Source organism: Dendrobium catenatum, unplaced genomic scaffold, assembly GCF_001605985.2.
Source record: "Dendrobium catenatum unplaced genomic scaffold, ASM160598v2 fragScaff_scaffold_621, whole genome shotgun sequence".
Classification (NCBI taxonomy): Eukaryota; Viridiplantae; Streptophyta; class Magnoliopsida; order Asparagales; family Orchidaceae; genus Dendrobium; species Dendrobium catenatum.
Genome location: NW_021319083.1, coordinates 22,564,147 through 22,590,488, shown reverse-complemented (window position 1 = coordinate 22,590,488; position 26,342 = coordinate 22,564,147). Strand labels below are relative to the sequence as shown.

General features: G+C 33.6%; 1 protein-coding gene across 1 annotated transcript in view; it reads right to left on the bottom strand.

Annotated features, from left to right (window-relative positions):
* Positions 1 to 25,287, bottom strand: part of LOC110092375 — a 36,078-nt gene extending 10,791 nt beyond the window's left edge. The window contains exons 1-12 of the mRNA XM_020816894.2: positions 25,010 to 25,287; positions 24,826 to 24,909; positions 22,969 to 23,042; positions 18,270 to 18,303; positions 16,790 to 16,848; positions 14,679 to 14,793; positions 14,548 to 14,585; positions 12,891 to 12,988; positions 12,551 to 12,606; positions 8,969 to 9,260; positions 8,721 to 8,836; positions 1,920 to 1,976 (exon numbers count right to left, since the gene is read on the bottom strand). Of these exons, the coding sequence (XP_020672553.1) occupies positions 1,920 to 1,976; positions 8,721 to 8,836; positions 8,969 to 9,260; positions 12,551 to 12,606; positions 12,891 to 12,988; positions 14,548 to 14,585; positions 14,679 to 14,793; positions 16,790 to 16,848; positions 18,270 to 18,303; positions 22,969 to 23,042; positions 24,826 to 24,909; positions 25,010 to 25,183 (1,197 nt within the window). The 5' untranslated portion in view covers positions 25,184 to 25,287. The remainder of the gene's footprint in view (positions 1 to 1,919; positions 1,977 to 8,720; positions 8,837 to 8,968; positions 9,261 to 12,550; positions 12,607 to 12,890; positions 12,989 to 14,547; positions 14,586 to 14,678; positions 14,794 to 16,789; positions 16,849 to 18,269; positions 18,304 to 22,968; positions 23,043 to 24,825; positions 24,910 to 25,009) is intronic.
* Positions 25,288 to 26,342: the final 1,055 nt, after the last annotated feature.

Below are 26,342 nucleotides of genomic sequence, written 5' to 3'. Positions count from 1 at the left end.
AAACCTTAAGATAGATACTTCATCCTCATTTATAATTAGCAACAGCTTTTCCCAAATCCTTGGGCCAACTTTGTAAACCCTTTCTATACATTTTTATTAAGAAATCATTTTGAAATTGATTCTCATTTGGCTAAATTATTTTTAAATTATTAAAATTGGCCTAATCTTTTTTCCTGGACAACCAAATCAACATAGCTCATGCCTTCTTAATGGTTATTCTACTCTCCACTGCACTCGCTGCAATCACACAATCTATTATGCTTAGACAAAATGTCAAACTTTGGAGCTTAAACTCAAAACATAAGAAATACTTCATTTTCAAGGTCATATTCATTAAATCTAAACTAGTCACTCAAAGAATCATTTTCATCATCATAAACAAAAATAACCTCACCTCCTTTACAACTATCTCCTGATGATTTTCATGTCATATACAAGGCCTAAATGAATAATCGTTTTCTTTTCCATTGCATATATCTTGAATTTTATAGGTTCTTTCATAGACACCACTAGCTCTCAAACCAAACTCAGTCAAAACAATTTAAAAAACCCATTAGGAAATCAAAATAGCAATATAGCATGCACTAACAATTTACACATTGCTACAACAATAGAACAAAAGATGCAACACAGTATGATGAAGAGCTTTAGCATGCGCTATGTAGTATTGACGAGTATGTAATAAAGCATTTTAGTGTTAGACATCAGCATATAGAATTAGATCCAAAAAAAATAAGATGCGAAGCAAAATAGCGCGTGCCATACCTATTTTCTTTCATTTAAATATATTTTAGTTGTATGAAGATTGACTACTTATTGAACTTGAAATTATGTTGGATTGTTATTTATTTGTATTGTCATTGTTTGCTTGCTATTATGAAAGTTTGTCTTTCAGTTTAATGATATTGCATATTCATGCTTATTATTTTATAATTATTTTATAAGCTGCGCCATGTTCAAAATGGCGCGCGTCGTGCCGTTCGCTATGCGCCATGGCTCAAATAGGACCTTTGCACCATGGTGCGTCATTCGCCGTTAACAAGTATGTGGGTTACAAACATGGCGGGACAACAAAAAACTAGGAAGCCTACCAAAGGAGGAGGCACAAATAAATAACAAATGGATCCACATATGTAATAAAGCACTAATCTAGTCTTTTTTCAGGTTTGATTAGGTAAACTAATTCTATAATAGTATAATGTAAACTTGGTCTACCCAAGTATTCTAAATATATTTCCTATTATAATGAAAGACTTATAGAATGAACAATTTCTGTATTTCTCCCTCTAATCTCTCTTCTTTACCCTCTTCTTCCCTCTACACCTACTCAAAAGGTGTCCTCCCCTTCTTGATATGGATCAAGAAGTATAACAATTGTGCTCTCGTTGAGATATCTCCACTTCCAAACCCTGCCAGCCAACAGTCTCCACCACACCTAGCCAATTAATTCCACTAGCATAAATAACAAATGGTTCCATATATGTAATAAAGCACTAATCTAGTCTTTCTTTTATGTTTGACTAGGTAGACTAGTTCTACATTATAAACTTGGTCTACTCAAGTATAATAAATACCTTTCCTATTATAATGAAAGACTTATGGAATAAATAATTTATTGTTTTCTCCCTCTCTAGTATCCCTTCTTTCCCCTCTTCTTCTCTTGGAGTCTACAGCTACTCAAAAGGTGTCTTCCCCTACTTGATATGGATCAAGAAGCATATCAACTAACAATTTACACCTTGCTATACCAATAGCACAAAAGATGCAACACAATATGATGAGCTTTAGCGTATGCTATGTAGTATTGACATGTAGCCCAAGCTTAGGATCCTAATCTAAATTGTAGAAAAATTATTGAAAAAATATACTTTGTGATTAATTTCTAGTAACTTTGTACTGCAAACATGGTAGCACAATACCTGGACGGGACAGTTTTCCCCATATGTTCTGGTGGATATCCACTCTTCCAATAATGCCTGCATTCATGAGGTAGCCAAAATTCAAGTAACATAATGTAAACAGAACAAATATGTTTCAAAATATATCATGACATCATCATCATCATCATCATCATCATCATTGGTCTAGTCCATTAATATGGGTCAACATTATGAATAGTATTGCACTCAATGTTTTAATAAGATCTGAGATTGGATTTCATAACATCAAATTTTGGAATTAATGGTGTTAAATCAAGAGGTATTTTGATCATTATTATATTAAATTATTTATGAAACATAATTTTCAAGTAAAAGTATTTTAAAAAAAATTATTAAATATTTATTTAATAAGAAAATTATTAATAATTCTAGTCTATAATGATTATAAAATAAAACTAGAATTATCAATAATTTTTTAAATTAAAACTATAATTATTAATCAATTTTTTATTAAAGAAATATTCAATAAACTTTTTAAAAAACAATTATTGAAAATTATATTTAATAAATAATTTAATCAAAAATGACTAAAATACCCTTTCATTTTACACTATTAACCCCAAAATTTGATGTTATGACCAAATATGCCTCTTTTTAAGGATCAAAAGAGTTTGGACCATTTTGGTCGCAAAAAGTTCAGGAACCATTTTGGTCCTTTTCTCTTGTTAAATACTACAAATTAATATTATTGAATGTATGATTATATTTGTCTAAAATAAGTAAATTATATGGTTTATATTTGGTGAATTAAATGATTATTATATGAACATAATATTTGAATTTCTGATATATAATTCATGAGCACTCTAGTAAGCAAAACTACACTTGGATTTGGGCTTTGGGCTTTGTGCATTGATGAAAAAAGGAACACTATGTTTAGCACATTGAAAACACTGATCATGGGCCCTTGTTTTAGCAGGATTTCACTGCTGTTAAATCATAACTTAATCCTAGGTAAGGTTGCCTTTCCAAACTCCCAAGTATATCGCCTTATTATGTTTAGTAACTAATATTTTAGGAACTTTCTAGGAGATTTAGAAACTCAATTCAAAAACTAGAATTTTGAAAGCCTCATAGATCATAGAGCTTGAATAACATTTCATCTTCAGAAGCCTTTTAGATTATCACTGGTTATGTTCCAACTCACTTCTATTAAAATCCAAAATCATATTCTAGGTGTAGGCATGATTTAGCTTTGTTATAGAATAATGTCTCTTCTTTCAAGCTTACAAAATTAAAAAGGCAACAACTTCTTATCTCATTCTTGCTCGAATTGGTAAGAGTATGGCTCGTTATGCTTCTTCATTAATGGAAGGCTTAGCTTTGCCCTATTTCTCTTTTGAAAGACATTTTTTCCTTTTAAATATTTTTGAATGTTTAAAGGTACCTCGTTATATAATTGTATACGGTCTTGACCACACCATGATCATTTTTACTTTGGTGAATTCAATCTTAAATTGCCAATCAAATTAATAGTACCTCAAGTTTAGATTTATCATTGTAAATGACTTTCCTTCTCGGATTTTCCTTTTTCTTTTTGTAAACAATAAGAACAGCTCTATGTTCGCTCTCTGCTTTTTTAGATTGCAACTACCCTTTTGTCTTTGACTTCCCTTCAACAAAGAGCAATTGGTTTGTTATTTTTGCTTATTATTTTTAGTTGACAATAGCACATGGGGACTATTTATAGGTGTTGGACAATAGGGGTTTTGGTGGCAGCAATAACTACATAGCACACAATGCTTGGATGGTGGCTACTGGGTGAAATATGACTTCTCCAAGGAGCAATAGCAACAGCAGGGATGACATACGGCAATTTACGTTTTCTCGACAATAAAAGATCAATGAATGGGAGCAAGAAGAAAGGAAGAAAAAAGAATTTTAGGAGAAATTCATATTGAATTTCATTACATTATTCCAAGCTTATTTATAGGATACATGTAATAGCCCGTATTTTAAACCAGTGAAATATTTTTTTTCAAGAGTCATTATGAGTCCAAATCACAAACCGTCTTCGTTATGGCATAGATACTGTAGTGCTTTAATTACGCTATTTTTTGTAATTTATGGGCATTGATGCAAATACTTAAAAAATTGACACCTATCGGTACAAGTAGAGGTTTTGGAACCATCAGGTGTTTGTTTTACAAACCAATTTCATCAAAATTTTCTAAATAAATTGGGCTATTTTATTGGTATTTTTCTATAATTCCTATCGGTACAAGTAGAGGTTTTGGAACCATCAGGTGTTTGTTTTACAAACCAATTTCATCAAAATTTTCTAAATAAATTGGGCTATTTTATTGGTATTTTTCTATAATTTTTAGAGCCCCAAAAGATTTTATAAGAATTTGATTAAATTAAATAATTATATTATTATTATTTTATTATAAAATCAAAATCCATTAACTAATCCATTATAAGCCCTTTCTCCCCTTCATTCGGCCATACAGATAAATAGAATTTAAAAATTAAAAGAGAAGAAAGGAAAGAAGATTTAGGGTTTGAAAGTTGTAGAGCGATTTTCATCAGTTGTCCCTACTGGGAGATTTGTTCGTCTCATTGTAAGGAACCATTATCATATTTCTTATTCCAATAATTTTGTGCTTTTGAAATTTTCTGATCAAATTTTTATATTTCTGTTGCCAAAAAATGAGGATAATTTTATTTTGGTAAAATTTTTAATTCGTAACTTTTCAAACGTTACAGAGATTGGGACTTTATCTTTCAAGAATGATTTATTGGGGAGATTGAGGATCAACCGGGGTTGTATCATGCTGGCTTAAATTTGGTATTCCCTCTACCTGCAAGAACTGCAAGATTGCTAGCTCTAAGACCCGACGACTATGAACCATAATTATTATAAGTCTTTCCTCGTATGTATTCTCCACAGTCCTGGCTAATTTAGCCACAGACAATCTGCTCTGTTGTTTTGACCTAGAGGAACTTGAGTTATTCTAACATTTGGCACTTGCTTCAAAAGCTCGAGAGTTAGCTGGTGGTAATGAGCCAATTCAAGTTTGTCAATCTAATAGATGCACAGGGCTTGATTTATCACAAGTTAAGAATTGCCGAAGATTTGGAAATTTTGAATTCTGACATCGATCGCAATCTTTAGTCCTGCTATTAGAGCTTCGTATTCGGCTTCATTGTTGGTCTGAGGTTCCGTCAAACTGAAAGAAAGCCTCATTATGCCTCCTTCAGCTGCTATGGAAATGAGACCGATACCAGCTCGGGCCCTTGCAAGATTTAAAGGTAGGGCAGGTTTAATCGACACTGCCCCATCAAAGTACATCTCCCAAAATTGTAATTTATCATTTTCCTCGACCTGCATGATATGCTCATCGGGCAAATCATCATTGAGTGGAAAATCTATCGAAATAGGATTTGCGGCGAGAAAATCGGCTAATGTTTGTCCTTTCATCGTCTTTTGCGGCCTGTACGTGATATCAAACTGCAACAGTACTACTGCCCACCTGACTAAATGACCTATCAACGCTGGCCTTGTCATCAAGAACTTCAGTGGATCGATCTTTAATATCAATGTAATTTTGTGTGACAGCATGTAGTGGCGGAGCTTCTGGATTGCAAAGATCAATGTCAAGCAATGCTTTTCAATTGGGGAATAACGTACTTCTGCTCCAATCAGCCTTCGACTGATATAGTAGAGCGTATTTTCTTTTCCTTCTTCATTGTGTTGGGTCAATAATGCTCCGAGGGACTCTTCTAGTGTTGTCGTGTATAGTATAAGAGGTTTTCCTGGAATTGGCATTGCAATGCGGGTTCAACAAGTATCTTTTGATGCTGTCAAACACTTCCTTCCACTCATCGTCCTATTTAAAACAGACATCTTTCTTCATCAGCTTTGAAAATAGCTGGCACCTATCCGACAAATTCGATATGAATCGGCGAATGAAAGCCAGTTGACCTTGCAAGTAGCGAAGTTGTCGAAGATTCTTTGGTGGCGGCATCTCCGTGATCGCCTTAATTTTATTGGGGTTGATGTCGATTCCTCGGTGACGAAGAACATATCCAAAAATTTCTCCGAGGATACCCCAAATGCATACTTGAGGGGGTTCATCTTCAGTTCTCTTGAATACTATCCTCAGGTCATTAAGGTGGTCCTTTCGATCCATGCTCTTAAAGATCAGGTCATCTATATAACATTCAACCTTTTGATGAATAGCTCGTCAAATATGTGCGTCATCACCCATTAATAGGTGGCACCAGCATTCTTCAAGCAAAAGGGCATGACATTGTAACAGAATATGTCGATGAGCATTCTGAATGATTTGTGCTTTTCATCTTCATACATCTTTTTTTATTTTGTTGTAGCCCGACGATCCGTCCAAGAAGGAAAACATATCGTAATTGGATGTGTTATCCACTAATAACTCTGACACCGAAAGTGAAAAATCGTCTTTCGGACACGCTTTATTGAGGTCCCGAAAATCTATACATATACGAATTTGGCCGTTCTTCTTTACCGAGATAATATTAATGATCCAATCAACATATTTTTCTTCATGAATGAAGCCCGCTTCTATGAGCTGCAATAACCTGTTCTTCAATCTCCAATCTCATTCTCCTTGGAGCTTGTTTGATGAGTGTCTCATTTGATATGATGGTCAATCTATAAATTGCTACATCAAGGGATAAGTCAGCCATAATGAAGGTTAGGCGAGGGTCCTTAGTCGGAAAGGATGTAGTTGAAAAATGATAGAATTTCTTTAAGGATTCTTCAAGATGTCAACCATCGAGAATATTATCAATAGGGGTCATCTTCAAGACCCACTTTTTATGAATTTCTTTAATGTCAGATCTCTAGGGGTACACATTAGATGTTACGCTAATCTTTTGTATATTATTTTTTTTCTAGGGGTGTTGATCTCTATATTTATTTTCCCTTATGTTAGGACCTTTCGACAGTGGATTCTTGGATATGCGTCCAAGTGTCACACCCCGATGCTCACCATACATATCTTGATTTTTTTTTTTTTGCTTTACCATCATAATAGATGGTTGCTTTTACCTCTATTGTGACCTTTTAGTGACAGCTTTATGGATATATATAGTAAGTGTCACATCCTGATATTCACCGTATAGAACTCAGTATTATTATTTTTTTAACTGCTACTATAGTATTTAGACGACTAGCCAAAGATGGAAAGAGAAATCAATGCCCAGTGGAGTCGTCAGAAATCTGTGGGCTCCAAAAATTCTGCCCCGACCTCCCCCACTACTTTTTCGGGGGAGTTTTAACGGATTAAGTTCTGGGGTAAATTTTGGAAGGTAAATGGATTTGTAGATAAGACACTGCCCAGAGATTTCGCCCTCATTTTGCGATGAATTTATGATCTGAGTTCTAGTTTTCTATAGGCGCAAGCCCCTATAATTAATTACCCGTCCCGATCACGAGAGAGAACTTTCGATTAAGGTTGGTCGTCAATCAAATACATAAAGATTACATATATCTGGCATATATTAGCAGCATGGGCTTAGGAATTTGGGAATTTGATATTTAAAATAGAAATTTTAGCACCTAGCACTTAAAGCGGATGATGGGGGAATGGATGATTGATGTAGGCAAAGGGGGGGCAACTCAGTGCCAAATTCTTGGGCTGCTGGTTGCTTCTCGATTTGGGCTTGGCTACTCAGTTTTTGTTGTGTTCTTGGGGCTGCTATTTCCAGCTCATTAATGCTTGAGCTGCTGTTTTTTCAGCTCATTATTATGGGAAGTTCTCCTACTTTTTAGCTCATTATGTGGAGTGGATTCTTGCTCTTTCCTCTTCTCTGTGGCCCTTCGTTTTCCCCCACCTGGCTCCTTTTCTCGTGGATGGTTCCTTCCCCCCTTGGCTGCTTGTTCCGTTTCCCTGTGGTGCCCGTTCCTGTCTCTCATGGCTGCCTTTTCCAGTTCCCTGTGTGGCCCTTCGGCGGCTGCTCCTGGACAGCCCCTTGGCCTTCTGTTTTCCCCTGTTTGGATTAGTTCGGTTGTCTTATCTAAGTTTTTTGTCGATTTATGGTTGTAAGTGAAAGGTGTAAATTTTGGCAATTTTTTTATTGCATCAATTTGGTATCAGAGCATAGGTTTTGGTGTCTTCCTTTCTAATTCAAAAAATTAAAAAATTTATGAACCCTCATCAATGATGGAGAAGGGGATTGAAGGTGAGGTCGGACCTTGAAGAGAAGGATGGAGTCGTGTGAAGGAAATGAGGGAGAGGAAGCAGGGATCCGACGTCTGAGGCTTCGATCTCATTTTAACGCAAGCGGGAGCAACGATGGAGGCAAAGCCTTCACACGCGGGTATGGGCTTCTGGCTTCGGCACCGTTCGCAGATATTCGACTGTAGCAGCGGCAGATCTTCATGTAATGGATTTGACAGAGGTAGGTAATGATTTTCAAGTATTTTTTTATTTTATTTTGTATGTTTTCTTTTGGTTTTAATGTGGAGGTAAACATCTTCATGAGATGGTCTTTAGTTATCTAATGAGAAGCGTATCCAACTTTTCCATTTTTTAAAAATAATAATAATGAAATGAATGGGCTATAAATTGCTCAACAGTAAAGGCATCAACTGTGCACGGGTAATATTCAAATAGCGATTTGTAAGACTATTCAATGAAGAAAAAGATGAATGCTAAAAAGCATAAGAAAAATTATTCAAATTTGAAAATCATCAGGGAAACGAATGATAGGGAACAAAGATTCATAAACAGGTAACAAATGGTTGGGATTGTGCTAATGATGATGCTGATCTAAAAAAATAAATGAAATCAAAACCTTGTGATCAAATTCAGCCATTTTTAAGACAATCGGTACAATAATAGGATCAACGGCAGGCTTCGCTTTATTCACAGGACAAATGCTTCTTGCATCTGGATCTTTTGGACCTTCATCTGCAGTAATCATAGAAAGTATGTAAAAAGTATCAATAGAAAAACCAACATTTGTAGAAGAGCTGCTGCAAAAAGAAATAAAAGAGAATGGCCAAGCAAAAAAGATTGAACTGTATTTCATAAGAGAAAAACCTTTTTCTCCAGTGTTAGACTCTTTATGGCTCGGATTTTCTGGACATTTTTTATTATCCAAATAATGTGAACTAGAATTGTTGATCTCAATGCCTTCCCTTTCATAATAGCACTCCTTATCTTCCTTATCTATGCATGTTGAGTTGAGTTCACTGGTGGAAGCACATTTTACCTTTTCTTCCGCAGGAAAATCACTCTTGGCATTTCCATGTTCTTTGTCCTCGCCACGAACAAGAGAAATTTCCCTTTTATCTTCATCCATTAAATAGATGCTAGGATCCAAATGAATTCCCTGTGAAAATCATGACTTGTAGTTTGAAATATAAAATATTAAAACCTGAATCAACTGAGCGAGAAAAGCAGAAATACAATAGAGAGGTTTTAATAGTTCTCTTATAAAAACAATATGTATGAATATTAATTTGTCAACAAACTTTGCATGCAATGATTAGGCCTGGAGCATAATTTTATGATGCAATTCAGGTAATGATAAGACTTTTCCAAACAATGGAGATTTTCTTTTCTCAAAAAGAACAAGGATTCAACTACTGATTGGCACAGTGAACCATAAATTTCTTAGTGGCCTAGTGAAATTTCTTCTAAATATTTACAAGAAACTTATTCAGGAATCAGTGAAACAATCTTCAAATACCTTCATTTCGCAATCATAAAAAATGGAATGCATCATTGAAACCCATAACAAATTAGAGTTCGAATAAACAAGACATCCAAAGAATCACTTTCAAGAGCATCAAAGATTACCAAGGTTCACAGCAAGGGAGCTCTCACATCAGAAAGGTATCATAGGTAACTTGAAAAGGACAAAGAAAACTGATGGAAGGGTGTAATTGGCTGTCCTAATGACAAAAACAAAGCCTATCTCTTTCTATATATTCATCTATCTTAAACAGACAAAAAGGAATCAGAAAATTCATTAAGAAATAAGAAAACTGCTGGAAGGTTGGAATTGTCTGTCTCTTTAAAACAACAACAACAAGCCTTTATCCCACTACATGGGGTCAGCTATATGAATCATATTTCTCCATTATATCGTGTTAGGAGTCAAATTCTCATTTAAATCTAATAAGAAAATATTATTTCTAATATTTTCTAACCAAGTCTTTTAAGATCTACCTCTACATTTCTTAACATAGGTTAAATCTAATAAATCTACTTTCTTAATCGAATCATCAAAAAGCTAATGTTTTATGTGACCAAATCACCTAAGGTGACTCCCTCTAATCTTATCTATCATTAGAGATACTCCAACTGTGTATTAAAAATGAACATCAAAAAATGCTTTTATTAGAATAAGATATTCAACAAAGATAGAAAAGATATTTTGCTAAAGTTTTCAATGAATATTAGGAGAATATGATTGTCTTTAGTGACCTTAGCACCTAAAATGAAAATAAAATTTTTTATTTTTATCAGCGTATTAGTAAAAATGAAGTTAAAGATGGCTTTAAAGAAAATGAAGTGTGGAAAAGTTGTTGGACCTGATGATATTCCAAGGTGTAGAAATGCTTAGGACATGAAGGTTATACATTTATTGAGAGGCTTGATGGAGAAATACATAAAGAATAAGGAGGTTCTACATATGACTTTTATTGATTTAGAGAAAGCATATGATAAAGTTCCAAGAGAAGTGCTATGGAGAGTTCTACCTACGAAAGTAGTTCATAATGCTTATATTCAAGTCATTAAGGATAATGCGTATGCGGGAGCTGTTACTTGTGTTCAAACACAAGGTGGTTTGACCAAGGATTTTCCTATTTCAGATGGATTACATTAAGGATCAGCCTTAAGCCTATATCTTTTTGCTTTAATCATGGATGTTCTCACTAGACATTTGCAAGAGGCTGTACATTGGTGTATGCTTTTTGCTGATGATATTCTTCTTGTCAATAAGACTACAAAGGGAGTTAAAGGTAAACTTGAATTATGGAGGTCAAACTTAGAGTCTAAAAGCTTTTGTTTGAGTAGATCTAAAATTGAATATATGGAGTGTAAGTTTAGTAATAATAGATCTAGTAGGGGGATTGTAACTTTGAGCGATCAAGTCATTAATAAGAGTACACGTTTTAGATATATTGGGTCTATTGTTCAGAGAGACAATGAAATAGATGGGGATATTATTAGTAGAATTCAGGTTGGATGGTTGAAGTGGAGAATGCATCGGGCTTGTTGTGTGATAGAAAAGTCCCTCCCAAACTTAAGGTAAAATTCTATAAAATGGTAGTGAGACTTGCAATGCTTTATGGTGCAGAATGTTGGCCATTAAAAGAGAAGCATAATATTAAGTTAAGTGTTGGAGAGATGAGGATGCTCAAGTAGATGAGTGGCTTACTCTTAGAAATAGGATATGAAACAAGCATATACGTGAAAAGGTTGGAGTAACTCCAGTGGAAGATAAGATTAGAAAGAGTCTCCTTAGATGGTTTGGTCACATAAAACGGTGGCCTTCTGATGATCTGGTTAGGAAAGTAGATGTATTAGATTTGACTTATGTTAAGAAATGTAGATGTAGTCCTAAAAAGACTTGGTTAGAAAATATTTAAAATGACCTTTCTTTATCAGATTTAGATGAGAATTTGACTATTAACATGACACAATGGAGAAAAAGGATTCACATAGCCGACCCCACATAGTGGAATAAAGCCTTGTTGTTGTTGTTGTTGGAGATACTCCAACTTTTTCACGTATATATTCATTTCGCATTCTATCACTAAGAGTATAGTCACTCATCCACCTAATCATCCTCATCTCTGCAACACTTAATTTTGTGGTTCTCTTTTAAAGGCCAATGCCTATCTCTTTAAAGGACTAAAAAACTGACTTCATAAGGACCAAAAAAATAGATGGAAGGTTGAAATTTTGTGTATTAATCATATATACTTTTCTAGTTTTTCTATCAAATCATGAGATTTTTCTGCGTCAAAGCAATAGTTTTTTTTTTATATTAGAAAGTCTATACAATCCAGAGAAAATCTCCAGATTATGATCTGTCAGAATGTTATTTGATGGTTGCATATGAATAGACTACCAGCAATGTATAAATAATAAACAAAAATCACAAAAAAATATATATATATATATATATATTGTTGGCATATAAGAAAATGTTTATCAGCATCTTCTTCATGACACTGATCCAAATATCTACAGTTATTTAAAGGCTGAAGTATTATCGTACGGCCCTTGAACACTAAAAAATAGTATTACTGATGCAGAGATACAACTACCATTCAATGAGAACTTCAAACAGAATTACCGAAAAAAAAAAATATCAGTGAGAGTGCACCTGCAATATGGAAAATTCTGAAATATTCAATAATATAGACCAATAACATCCCTTAATCGGCATCATTCAATGGAAAGGCATTTGCAAATAGAATCTTGGGAGAAGATCCATGCCATTTGACCTTATTAGAGCTCGTTCCAAAATTTCAGCCACATTATTTATTTAAAAACCAATATGCAATGAAATAGTTGCAATTCTTAAAAGATCGTTGCATAGTTAAAGAATGCTTTGCAAGCTTCATATCCTACTTGGAAAACATTAAATATGTGGAGATCAACCTCAATAATGATAGGCTTCCCATCTTTCATTGCCTTCTTCAAATCACCAGCCAACCCTAATAGCAGTTCAGTAATTAGTTCAGGAATGAATGCAAAGAAACTAAAAGCAGAGAATAACTTAGGTTTTGTTTGGGACGGCTTTCTTACTGCTTCATAAGGCAGCTTTCTAGTAAAAAATTTTAATTAATTTTTTACTAGAAAGCTGCTTTATGAAGCAAAAAGAAAGTCATCACAAACGAAACATTAATGACACATTTCAGTGTTAAAAGTAACTTACTAATGAGACCAATAGCTAAAAAGACATTGAAACAACATGTCAGAATAAAAGTTTTGCATTTACCTTTCCTCACAATTCTACACTCCCTACAGAATTCTGTGATGAGTTCTTCTGATGAATTAAATTCTCTTGCCCAGACTGGCGTACCTGCTAATGGGGCTCTGCATAGAGCATGAATGATGAATATTTACCAAGTTATTCAACATTTTAGGCTGAATGGGAAGTAAGAGAACAAGCTGCAAACTTATAGAAATATTAAGGTATCAGGCAGTATACACAAATAAACCCGAACAAAAGGATTTAAGAAAAAAATGAGACTCCTTTATGTTCCAGGTTGCCATTAGTTTCATTCTATGTCCGTGTCTGTATTTCAATGTTTTTACTCTTTATTTCATTCTTACGGGGTGGAAGCCTTTTTGGAGCTTGTTTCTTACAGTTTCCTCAATCCCAACTGGTTATCCCTCCCCCAATAAAAAAGAGTACAGTGTTCTCAATTCCCAGGAAATCTTCTAGGCATAAATTCATTAGCATATTTTAGGTGTAAATTTATCATTACTATAACAAACCTAAACTTCTATTTAAAACTTCAACTCCACAATTGTAACCCGTAAAAACATGGTAAAATCCATGAACTCATGGATGCAAAACTTATCTCCAAACAATGTTCAAATTTGAGTAACGGGCATTGAGGCGTTTTTCGTTCCTGAGGCAAGACGTAAGCCTCAAGACATTTTGAGGCGTAAGCCTCAAAATCAAAAGATTGCGTAAATATAAAATGATAAATTTTTTATATACTAATGAGTAAAAAATATAAAACATAAAAAGGCAAAATATATGAAGTGAAATCAAAATATCCCAATAATAAGCCAATATGAAATATAGTTCAACTCAAATTCTATCTTTCCCAAATTATAGTATTCTTTTCATTAACATATAATTCCAAAAATAAATAGCAATGAATACAACAATATGTCGCACAGTCGGGGGTCTAAGGGGATGCTGCCTCCTGGCGGGGTTCGAACTGTACCTAGCAGTACCGAGCATGTACCTAGTGGTACCAAGCATTGTTATACCGAGTGGTACCAAGCAATACCGAGCATGTACCTAGCGATACCAAGCGGTACCGAGCAGACAGACCAATTGTGGAATCTTATTAGGTTAGGATTTTTTTTTTTAAAGAGGCGAACGCCTCTAAAACATGAGGCGAGGCACGCCTTAGGGAACATGAGGCATACGCCTCAATGCCAGCTCTCATTGTGTAGGCTTAGAGGCTTAAAAGTCTAAAATTATGCTGAGGCACTCCTCTTATTGCACAATTTTAAACCATGTCTCCAAACCACATAAAATTTGTATCCTATGTGATCTTCTTATGGGTTTTTCATTTAAACTTTCCTTTTTGTTCTTAACGGTGGAGCGTTGAATTTTGGTCTTGATTGCAGGGGAACTCACTGGGCTCTTCGTTATAAGTTAAGTTCCAAATTTTTCTATAGCCATAGTCAACGAATAATTGAAGTTAAGTCCAGTACATTAAATTTTCACTTATCAAGAAAGAAAATATAAAATGCAATATGATTTTAGCTACCACAGAACCTTAATTTGATAATTATGATAACTTATACCAAGATATGTCATTCTGGAGATGATGACCGTCAAAAAATGAAAAATAAAAAAGGGTATTCTCATGTCCTGACTTGAAATGGAAAATTAGTCAAGAACTTACTCAGTTGATGTCCGTAGTAACTCATATACCATATCTGTCTGTGCAATTTGACAAAAATTAGGTGCAAATCTTTTATAAAAAGGAACAAACATAATTCAAGTTGCAGATTACTTGTAAAAGAAAACATTCACCTGTAAAACATTAGGCAAGTTAAGACGTTGGGCAAGTTGAGTGGAGATTGTGGATTTTCCAGTACAAGCCGTTCCACACACAAGAATAACTAAAGGCACTCGTTGGTGATGAAACCTATAGTATGAGCAATTAGAGGCCAATAGTAAAAATACCATAATAAAGCTTTTGATATGCTAAAACATTTGATAAATATCACAAAAATATATATTCAAAGATCTTCCATTATAAGCATCACCATGGATCACCATAAGCTATAAATATGCTTAAAAAAAAGTAAAAGCTTTAACAAACAAGACAGCATACAAGGGCCACTATGATACCTATAATATAACATCTATTCCAATTATACCATATGATTCACTTCACAGAACCTCCTAACAAAATACATTCTATATAATACTAGAACTACATGGGTGATATTTTAAGCTGAAATGCAAATGTATGTTGAGGTGGCATGTGCCACTTAACATATGCGCATGGAAACTACCTTGCAAAACCAAAATAAAAGCAAGTAAAGCTATGCAACAAAAGCAAAGCTCTTCAAATTGAAATAAAAGTATTTTTCAATTTTAGATTAAATATTTAAAGATATTTATCTGGGAAACAAACAAAAATAACCATTTTTACAAGGCAAATTGTTTTTACAAAGTGAATTTTAAACTTAAAAAAACATAATGCAAATCGAAACCATCTAATTTTATTGACATCACCATGAAAAAATATATATATATAATAAATTCTATATTTTAAAATTGATTTTCTCTAGAGTCAGATTTAACAAAATATGGCTAAATACCAATACATCTCAAGAAATTAAAATTCAATTTCAATTATAGTTCAATTTCATTTTATCAATAATAATTTAATTTTTGTTTTCATTAGCCTTCCTTGCAAGTTGCAACGCAAGGGTGTGTGTGAGTAGTGCTAATAAAAAGTTTAAGGTTGATAATGAAGTAAATTCCGCAGGAATGTAAATGAACAAGACAGACATGTGAGGACTCCAATTATCATAACAAGAAAAGGAAGGTCAAAATAGGTATTATACAACTCCGATGAAGTTAATAACTTGATTGATTTATAAAACATAAATGTTTATAAACAATCTTCATCATACTACTAACAAGTTATCATGTAATGACTTAAACGCAAAATAGAAGAACGAGAATACAAAATGAGGTGGCTCTTCTATTGAGTCCACTTGAACATAACACTTGCTAGATGATGGAACAAAACTGCAGGTCAGTTAGATACTTGCTACATGTGGAATAAAATAAGATATATTATAATAAAACTAGTCAAAGCATTTGATCTTTCCCATGATAAAGCAAAAGTGGAAAATTTCTCTTCGAGTTTCCTTTAAACTAAGATATTTCCATACATCTACTATTGCTATGTGGCATAGAGAAACTAAAAATGCACTCTATAAAATAAATCACAGATAATTTATATGACCAACTTCAGGATGCTAGCACAAAGTTGGGAGTATCAGTTTGATATTACGGCTCTCATATCCTAATTTGGTCCACAAATGTAAGGTTCCATTCTTAAAGCACAAGACCTTTTTTTTCAATTTTTGCCATGCACAACCTCATCCTTTTCAAAATGTTTTGCTTGTCAGGTTAGTTATATTACAATTGAAGCAGCAAATAACCAGAGACACCCCTCCTTAACATTAGAAATGAGAAAAAGTTCAAAATTGTCCCTAGACTATTTGTATGGGGACATAGTCCCAACCATTTTATGTGTTTCATTTAGTTCCTTGACTCCTCAAATATAATCCAAAATAGTCTCTTTGTTGGATTATTTTAGACCAGACTTAAGAAGCCAAGAGACTATTTTGGATCTTATTTGAAGAGTCAATAGATTGAATTGGACACATTAGATAGTTTGGGACTTAAACTGACACCGTAAATAGTCCATGGACTATTTTAACATGATTTCCCATTAAAAAAAAACTAACATCTTAGATCATTTCCATGAAACTTGACGTGATCCATACAACTCTCAGGTATTATAAGCACAGAAAGGAAATATCAGATAAGATATGATATTGAAATATGGAAACAATCCAAGTTCCATGATAAGACAAACATAAATGCCTACAAATCACCTGGTCATCATCTTGTAACGATTAATGTACTCTTCCCCATATCCTCGTCTCTCCATGAGCTGAAAAAAGAATATGGTAACCAAATAATATGTCAATATGTGAAGATTAAATGTGGCAGTGTTGTGGAATTATAGCTCTGATATTCAATCCATAGAACAAAGCAACTACAAAAGCATTAATCGAGTAGAATGTTATTCCTGTAACTAAATTAATTCTTGCAGTTATTTTTTAAATTTGGAAAAGAAAGCTCGACAGGTTTAGTCCGCTCTTCTGCTCATTAGAGTGAGACATTTTCAAGGGTTTGCAACAATTTCAATGTGATATGACAGCGAAAACATTCAGTTTTGATTAACCATGGCAATTTACAAGGTTTTAAAACTTGCTTTCAGTTTCGCTTTGGTCTTGCCTAATGAATTGTAGTTTTAGTTGCTTCAGTGGTTCAGTCTTCGAGCTTCCCTTACACAGCTTATTGCACTTTTCATATTCTTCTCTGTATTATATGAATTTCTACATATTTTCAAATTTAAGGATTATTAAATATTTTGTGTTATTATTATTTTAAATTTTATTGTATTTTCAATTGATTTGAGATGATACACAGGACATAAAATATAATGCATTTATAACATGTACATGAAGGCTTCTACACCTATGTACAAAAGCATAAATAAACTAAGTTGACTTGTGGTTACTATGCCGATCCAATTTGGCTGAATCAAATTTGCTTCAGTCAAATTTATTACTATGCCGTAGATATCAACTTGATGCACAACAACTACAAAACAATTTTTTACAACTGTTCCAGGATAGGAAAGAGAAAGTTCTTTGAATAGTAACTGCATAGTTGCATGGCAAATCATACATGAAACATATATTTTCAAGATGCTCTGGAGGAATGAATAAAAAATAACTAAGTAGAAAATATTTTTTCCTGCCTTGCAATAGCTTCAGGCTTCAGAGAGAAATTTTTGTCTAAGATCTCTGGCCTATTATTGATCAAAAAAAAAAAAAGAGTTGATAAAGCCTCCACGTATTGATCACAGAACGCTGCCCAGTTACTGCTAGAGATTCAAATACATGTAATTTCTTACAAAATTACTCCATGTGGTTACAGATTTCACCAAGTATATAGATGGAAAACAAATAAAGCTTCTGAAAATCAATAAATAAGAGAAGAATGCAAAGTATCATGTCACTTGCATTAATAAACAATTGATGACATTCCTACATATTGGTGGTAGAAAAATATAAATGAATGCTCAAAATACAACCAGCAGGAACAGTGAGATGAAAGCTCTGGATTAAACTTTGGAAACTAAAGTTCTCATACGGAATAATAAAAAAAAAAAGAAATTTTAAGAAACAAGAAAAATAGGTAACATGAATAGTACTATAGTTAATTACAAGTTTTGAGGAAAATACAAACACAATTTATCAAACATAATATGTAGAGAGGATTAATGGTCCAAATAAAATATACCTTGAAAAGATTAGCTTCCAAATCTGATTGTGAACTGCAATTGATGATCAGAATAATATATCAGAAGCAAATAAAATTATAAACTTAGACAAAATTGTCAAAGAATTCATCCACTTCAGCCATGCCCAACTTTTAGGGGTCAGATTATGAATCTTCCTTACCATTTATTCCTATTAGTAGTTCTTTTTGGTAACCTTTTCAGCATGCAATCAACTGGACTCGCTATCACAAAACATGCAAATTCGCTTTTAGTAAGCAAGCTACTGCACAATACCTAATAATGCAAGAAAATGAGTAAAAGCTCGAAATAGTTCCCCGATTATTAATAAATGTTCAATTTAATCTCAGACTGTCATAACGATCCAATCTTATCCCCCAACTATTAAAAAATGTTCCCATTTTGTCCCCCGTTCATTTATTTCTAACAAAGTAATGGAAAAAGCTGCAAGGTTGGCTTTATGTCGTGGGTAATTTAGAAGAAATAAATTTTCTTATCATCCCCAATACCTCCCGCTTTAATCCCTGGAGACACGAAACACATAAGAGAAAGACTTGTTGCTGCGAGGAAGACAACGTGCTTCTACAGATGAAGACCGTGAGCAAGACGACTTGTTACTGCAAGCGACACGACGGCTTCGTCATCTTGAAAATATATGTACATGTTATAAATACATTATATTTCATTTGCTTTTGTTGGGTATGTGGTTCATCTTCTAAAGGCACTTCTACCCAACTATCCTTTTGAAATTCATTTTGACATATGAAGGTTTATAAATGAATTTCAAAATTAACTAAAGTGCGAGTGTTTTCTAAAAAAAATATTCAATCCAACTTAGTAGTCAAACTTCGCACTTACACTTATAGTTGATGAGTTCAATTTGGATATTAATGAAAATTATTCATTGGGATGTTTTCTTCATGATTGCTTAATTAAATTTTTCATACTTTAATCATTACAATTCACATCTAAATAATGAAGTATTGTCTTATATTTTAATCATTTTAAATTTGCAACTTTTTATTTGGAATAAAGAATTGATCAAAAAATCACATTGCTTAAGAATGAGCAATAGCTTAAGCTAGGGGGATTTGTTAAGTGAAAATTATGTTTGTTTCTATTATGTTAAATTCCAATAAAAATGTATGTTTTAGTTGATGTTGTGCAGGAATGTCTGAGGAAAATGTAAAAAATTTAAAAAGTTAAAACCAACGCCACAACTCCCCAAACACCAATGTCGCAACACCTTTCAAAGCCACTATGTCAGAACTGAACGGACTATCGAAGTGGAGGCAACGTGTTGGTGAATGCTATTGCAAGCGACCACGACAACGAAAATTTGTGAGGTATAATCCCATGGAGACAAAATCGCAAGCAAGGCGACATGCTGACGCACTTCAACATTCAAAGATGGAGACCACGAGCAACATTCACAATGAGTTGGAGAAACGGTTTTTTTTTTTTTTTTTTTTTTTTTTTTTTTTTTGGCAAGGGTGAATTAAGGCCGAAGCCCATTCATTACTATAGTGAAAAAAATAAACAATAAAAGCTCAATTAAAAAAGGGGGAACTGCTTACAAAAAATTAGAACCAAATTGAGCTAAAAAATATTAAAAGACGAAAATAAATAAACTACCCAAAAGGACTTAGAAAGCAACAAAACAATCCCAAATTTCAACAAAGAAGTCAAACAAAGCAGTCACACCCCTGTTGTCGAGCAAAGCAAGGTAGTCCAAGGGTGGGAGAATATAAAGCCAGAGGTCTAATGGATAATACCCCGATTGCCAAGACACGCCAACAACCATCCAAGGATGACCAAGATTAGCAAAATGGTTGGTTTACCTTTATTTTTTTTCTGCTTAGGAACTATTTGTTCAATAAGATAAAAATAATTTGTAATCTTAGGAAATATTTGTTCGACTAGATAAATTTATTTTCCTATTTGATTTTATAATGGAAAAGATAATATTTTTTGTAGAAAGTGTTTTGGAGTTTTGAACTATCTTTCATTTAGATTTTACTTAAAAAACTTATATTCTTTGCTAATTATTCACCCTTATTATTTAGTAGATTAACTTTAATTTTGATTTTTATATTTATTATAATTTATTAAATGGTAACATAGAACAACATAAGCAATGTAATCTCACATATCTTTGTACTACCTAAAAAACTCTTATATTTAACTTTGGTATTAACTTTAATTGTTATTTTAAGTCCTGTGACTAAATTTGATCAATTTTTAATAGTTGGAAGACTAAATTAGGACAGTGAGAAACTCTAAGATCAAATTAAACACTTGTTAATAGTTGGGGGACCTTTTTGAGCTTTTTCTCACAAGAAAATATACAAGATTATTCCATTTCCAAAAGGCACTATGACAGATGAACCAATGGTGTAGTTAAAGCATGAATCCTTTAGAGGCTTCCCTTACAAAAGCATCTTCTCTTGCCTTTGTACTTGCCAAAACCACTGCAACTATTCTTTTATGATATTATATACAAAGCGTGCTACTCCCACAATTTCTCATACTTAAGAGAAATGCTATGATAGCTGAATATGACCAAGCCGGACAAGTTAAAAGGGCTGATTTGTAAATTAAAAAAAAAAAAAAAAAAAAAAACATGTGAACTATTTAGCTTGCTTGAATTTGGCAAAATTAGCACATCACTTGGGAGATTGTTTAGAACAGCTATACCTCTTTGTAAAATTAGTTGAGAAGTTTTTGAGATATCATGTATAGCCTTTGGTATTAGTACAGGTTGTATTCTTATTCAAGAAGACACCCCAGTCACCTAATTTAGTGTGATGTTGAATGAGGTTGGGCAAAGCTAACTAAACTTGTGATCAAGAATTTTATTCTCTCATTCAAGCTAAAATATTAGCAACATTATATGTTACCAAGGAAATTTGATCTCATTTTATATCGCTAGCCTTCCGATACATAAATGTAATGATCCAAAAGTCCTTAAGAAAATTAAGGATTATTTAAATATTGTTAATGCATGATTAAGGTTAATAATCAAGTTGTCCATATTAAATTCATTTAAAACGGATAGTTATTTAAAATAATAAATAGTAAATGATAAATAACAAAATTATTTGTCGAACAAATTAGGTGATGAAGTAGATTCCCAAAAGTGACTTTCATTTACAACAAATTAATTATGCAACAACTATATCATAACACTCATACACTATAAGATATAATCATTATAAATTATAATATAAAGAGAAGAGGGCTGAAGCGGCTTTAGGGCTTAATTTCCATAGGGCATGACATCAAGTGGGGAGAAGGGATAGGGGTGGCATCATGAGTGGCTTTAGGTCCAAGTTCGAGGCAAGTGGAAGAATGTGTGCATCAGAGAGAGAGCTATTGGACAGAAAGGGGAATATGAATTGATAGCTTGTATTATGGAATGGTTATTGATGATTGAATGAATATAATTATTTGTGAGACAAATTAAATATTCTCTAGATTAAAGTTGTGTACACTGTGTTCCTTCTCTCTTAGACTGCTCCTGCTCTCTCTCACAAACACGCTCTCACATATCTTTCTTTATAACTTATAAACTTTATGCATCAATAGTTGCCAATACTCTAAATTTTCTTTATTCTAATTGTTTTCAAATACGTCTTTTTCTAATCATGGCATCCTCTTAAGATTTATACTCAGGGTTTTCATATAATATATTTCTTAGTCATACAAACAAAATCCTACATACCTATCAAATCCCAAAAATCAATGTTAATAACTTCATTTATACGTTTTCCGAAATCATTTATTGCATCTTTCATTTTAATGGAAACCAATTACCATCATTCTTAATACACCTAAATTGATTAAAAATTTCTCATTTCCCTATTTAAATATTTGCATCTTGTTTGCCCCCTCTTAATAGCTATCCTAACATATAAATCATCAAAAGTTATATTCTTAATATTTTTAAAAACTCTTTCGAATTATTTTGGCTTCCTCATGTATGTTATAATGCCTCATTAATATCCATCATTTATTTTTTTAGTAGCTCCTTGCTCTGCCTCAAGTCATTTTGCCTTTAGACATATTAACTCTACAAAGAATCTCATTAAAATTCTTTGCAATACAGCTAACAATTTTCTCCGGATATCTAACATTCAAAATAGCCAGCAAAGGTTAATAAACTGTTCATCTATGAGAACGGTGTTAGAAAATAGAGACAGAGAATTGAAAAAAGGGAGGAGGATCGAGATGGAGAAAGAGAAACAGGACACATGGGGATAAAGAGGTTGGCATGTTCGCTAGGAGGCAAATATAGAGAGAGAGAGAAGTATGTGTTGTGTGCCATAAATATTTATCCTGTTTATATCATTTCATCCAGAATTTAATACTTAAAAAAAAACTCATTTCCCATTTTAGAAAGCTCATGCAGCATACCCTTTCAAAGGCTAATCGAAAAAATAAAGAGCTTTGTGACCTATATCTTTATGCAATGGTGCAAATCTCCTACATTGGCAATGACAGCTCCTAAGAGGATTGTAGAATCTTAAAAAGAATAGCCATAATTTTTATAATCTACAGACTCAGGTGACACTGTAATAATCTTGCATATAGAATTTTCATGATCAGGATTTAAGGCTATGGCTATTGCATCCAAGTTCCATGAATACTTTTGCATAATAGTATAGAAATTATAATACACACAAAGTTAGGAAAACATACACATCCAGAAGACTGTTATCTATGAGAAGCTTCTTGAGTTCAAGAGCAATTTTGATAGCAACATGATTGGGGATCTGTAAAATGAAATTAGAATTAATGACTTCTAACAGAATTGAATTAAATAGGTTCAGAAAATTATCATTTCAAGCAAATCCTAGAAACATGCAGTGCATTGGGATGTTAAAATGAGCGAAGAAAATCAGGGGTTACTAAAAAAATTATACAACTCCAGTGAATCATCACAACAGTCAATGCTTAATGCACCAAAACTTTCTAAATAAACATTGATTAGTTAGATAAAAGCAGTCATTGCAATTAAAGTAGTAATAGCAACTATGTCATGCAAATGGAGAGCAATCTCAGCACTTAAGAACTACTATTATATTTTTGGCATGTGTATGTTCTAGGGTTGCTTGTTTCACTGAATCTTTTTTGTCATTTGATGTTGTTGATTTGTGCCCTACTGTTGTTGTTTGATGACATCTTAAGATTGTAGCTATTCAGATATCATTTTAACCCAAGATGGTAGCGATTTAGAATTCCTCAATACCTACTATATCCATGACTAAATTAAGAAAAAAAAAGTGAAAATGCCAAAATCATTGCACTATCCTTGATAGCAGGTATTCTTTACCAGCAATAACATGGAACAAATCAAACAGCCAGACAGAGATTCCATTCCACTAATATCATGCATCGATACGCCAAAAACACAACAATATAAGATTGATAGGTTTGGAATTTGACTCGAAGATTGATATGCTAAAAAAGTAAATCTTTTTTTAATTTTTTACTCAGATCAAGCTTGGATCAAAATCAGCAAGCTGTTAACGAACAACTTGAATTGAACTTAAATTGAACTTAAATTGAACTATGCCTAGATTGAATTGAACTAGCATGAATCATACCAACAAGTATAAGCATACATATATGAATGCATGTATACCTATGTACATATATGTTTTCATGTGTGTGCCAGTATATATATCCATTTATACAAGTATGTAACGAGATGTGTTGATGCTTGCACATATGATGGACTAAAAATTAGATTAGAAGTTCAAAAATAGCATGGGCTTCTAGCTCGGATCAAGCTTAAATAGAATTTACTAGGCCAAGTCAGCCTTAAAATCGAGATTGGATCAATCCAACCTATAAGTAGGCCTTCTCGACTCTAGATCAGAGCGAATGGATTTAAGATCCACTCCTTAGGAGACTGATCCACTCAAGATTTTATCGCTAAAAGCCTCAACATTTCAATGGACTGAACTAGCCAGCCCTTATATATTCAGTCTTGCCCTAAAACCAATCAAATACAATGTCAACTGCCAAAAAGCTTAACAATCATCAGCCCAAAAAATATTCCTACAGATCAAAGGCTCTGTCTCACTCATCAACTAGGCAGCAGGATAACTAAAGCCAAGGTTCAGTTCTGACCAAAAAGTAAGGTGGTGCAACTACCAACTTTAAGCTTAAACATGATGCGAAAAGGCAAGTATTAAGGAGGAAAAATAGAACTTCAAACCCAAACTCCAGCCTTATACACTGAAGAATAGCTAAAGTGAAGTGAACCAATTGTAGTTAGTTTAGTAGTTAAAAGTGGATTAATTAATCAGAGTGATTAAGATGATGGCATATCAAATGAATGCATGAAATTCCCTCCCCGACCCCCCCCCCCGAAATCCCCCCCCCGCCCCCCCCCCCCCCTACTTGTATCTCCTCTCTTATATTCTCTTTAAGGAGCTTGAGCAAGGTCGAATTGCTCGGATATGATCGGGTTCCTATCTAAAAGCCTAACTTGACTCAACAATGAAAGCTGCATAAGAAAAGCAAGCGTTAAACTGTGCAAAATTTAACCTTTGTGACGGTGAGCATCCTGCTTAGAAGAAATCTGGAGAGAACATAGTAGTGATCAGCATTGTCCCCCAACCACACTTTGACCTAACGTGCAAAAGAAAAATAAGAAGGAAACACCGAATATACTTAGAATTTCGCCTCCTCTTTCACAAACTTGCAAGCTAAACCTAAAGAAGTGACAAACCTTGACAAAATCGTATTTTGAAGAGGCATTTCGAGCGGAGAACCTAGCCGACGGGATGGAAGCTGAATCAGCTTTGTTCTCCAAGGATTCGCCAGTGGAAGACGGCAACGATACAGAAACGGATAGCTTCGATATGCCCTCTCTGACTCCTCGCTCGGGCGCTCCCTCGCCCATGGCAGCCGTCCGTTCCAGGCGGCGCTGTCTCCGAGATTTCGGCACCAAGAATTATATATGACCGGACAAACACCTTTGGGAAATAAGTTCGTTTTTGTTTGTTTGATGACGGTAGATTAGGCCAGTTTTTACTAAGATTGAACGCAGAGACAGATAGAGTATTAATGGGTATATTTTGATATTTGTTAATATATATTTGTAATTTATATTTGAATTTTATTCAAATTATGATTGAATTTGGATATTGTTTCAAGATGAACAAGGCATAATTATGTCTTAATTAGGAAAAATTATTACGTGCGGTGTCCAGATGCGTCCGGAGGTCAATTCGGACGCGTTACGTCACCCAACACACAACATATTTCCAGGCGGCACTATCTCCGAGATTTTGGCACCACGAATTATATATGACCGAGCAAACCCCTTTCGGAAATAAGTTTGTTTTTGTTTGTTTGATTAAAGTAGATTAGGCCATTTTTACTAAGATTGAACTCAGAGATAGATAATAGTATTAATGGATGTATTTTCATATTTGTTAATATATGTGTAATTTATAATTGAATTTTATTCCCATTATGATTGAATTTGAGTATTGTTCCACGAATGAACTAGGTATAATTATGTCTTAATTAGGAAAAATTATTATGTACGGTATCCGGACGCATCTAGAGGCCAATTCGGAGGTGCCACGTCAGTGCAATGGGTGGCGTGGCGTATCTTGATTGCCCTCCGGATGTGTTCAGACACCACACAGAATAATCTCTCCTTAATTAGGCACATTTTTAATCATATCTTAATAAGATATTATTTTATCTTCAAATATAATTAGATCATATATTGAATATGTTTGATTATGATCCGATCATCACTTAATTCATTTTTCAATATATTCAAACATGATTCGAATCATGATAGAGCATAATAGAGCTGTTCGAAGAATAGCAATATTTTATACTAGCAACGTGTTTTTTAGAGATAAAATAAACATTAACATTCTTATATTGTATATAGGAGAATAAAAACAAAAAGTATAAGTTGTTTGAACATTCGTCAAAAAATAAAGCAAAAGATTGATGATGATGATGATTTAAAAGTATTTCACTTATAGACCTCAATGATTTGGAGATTATTACGTGCGGAGATCATACATAGAGAACCG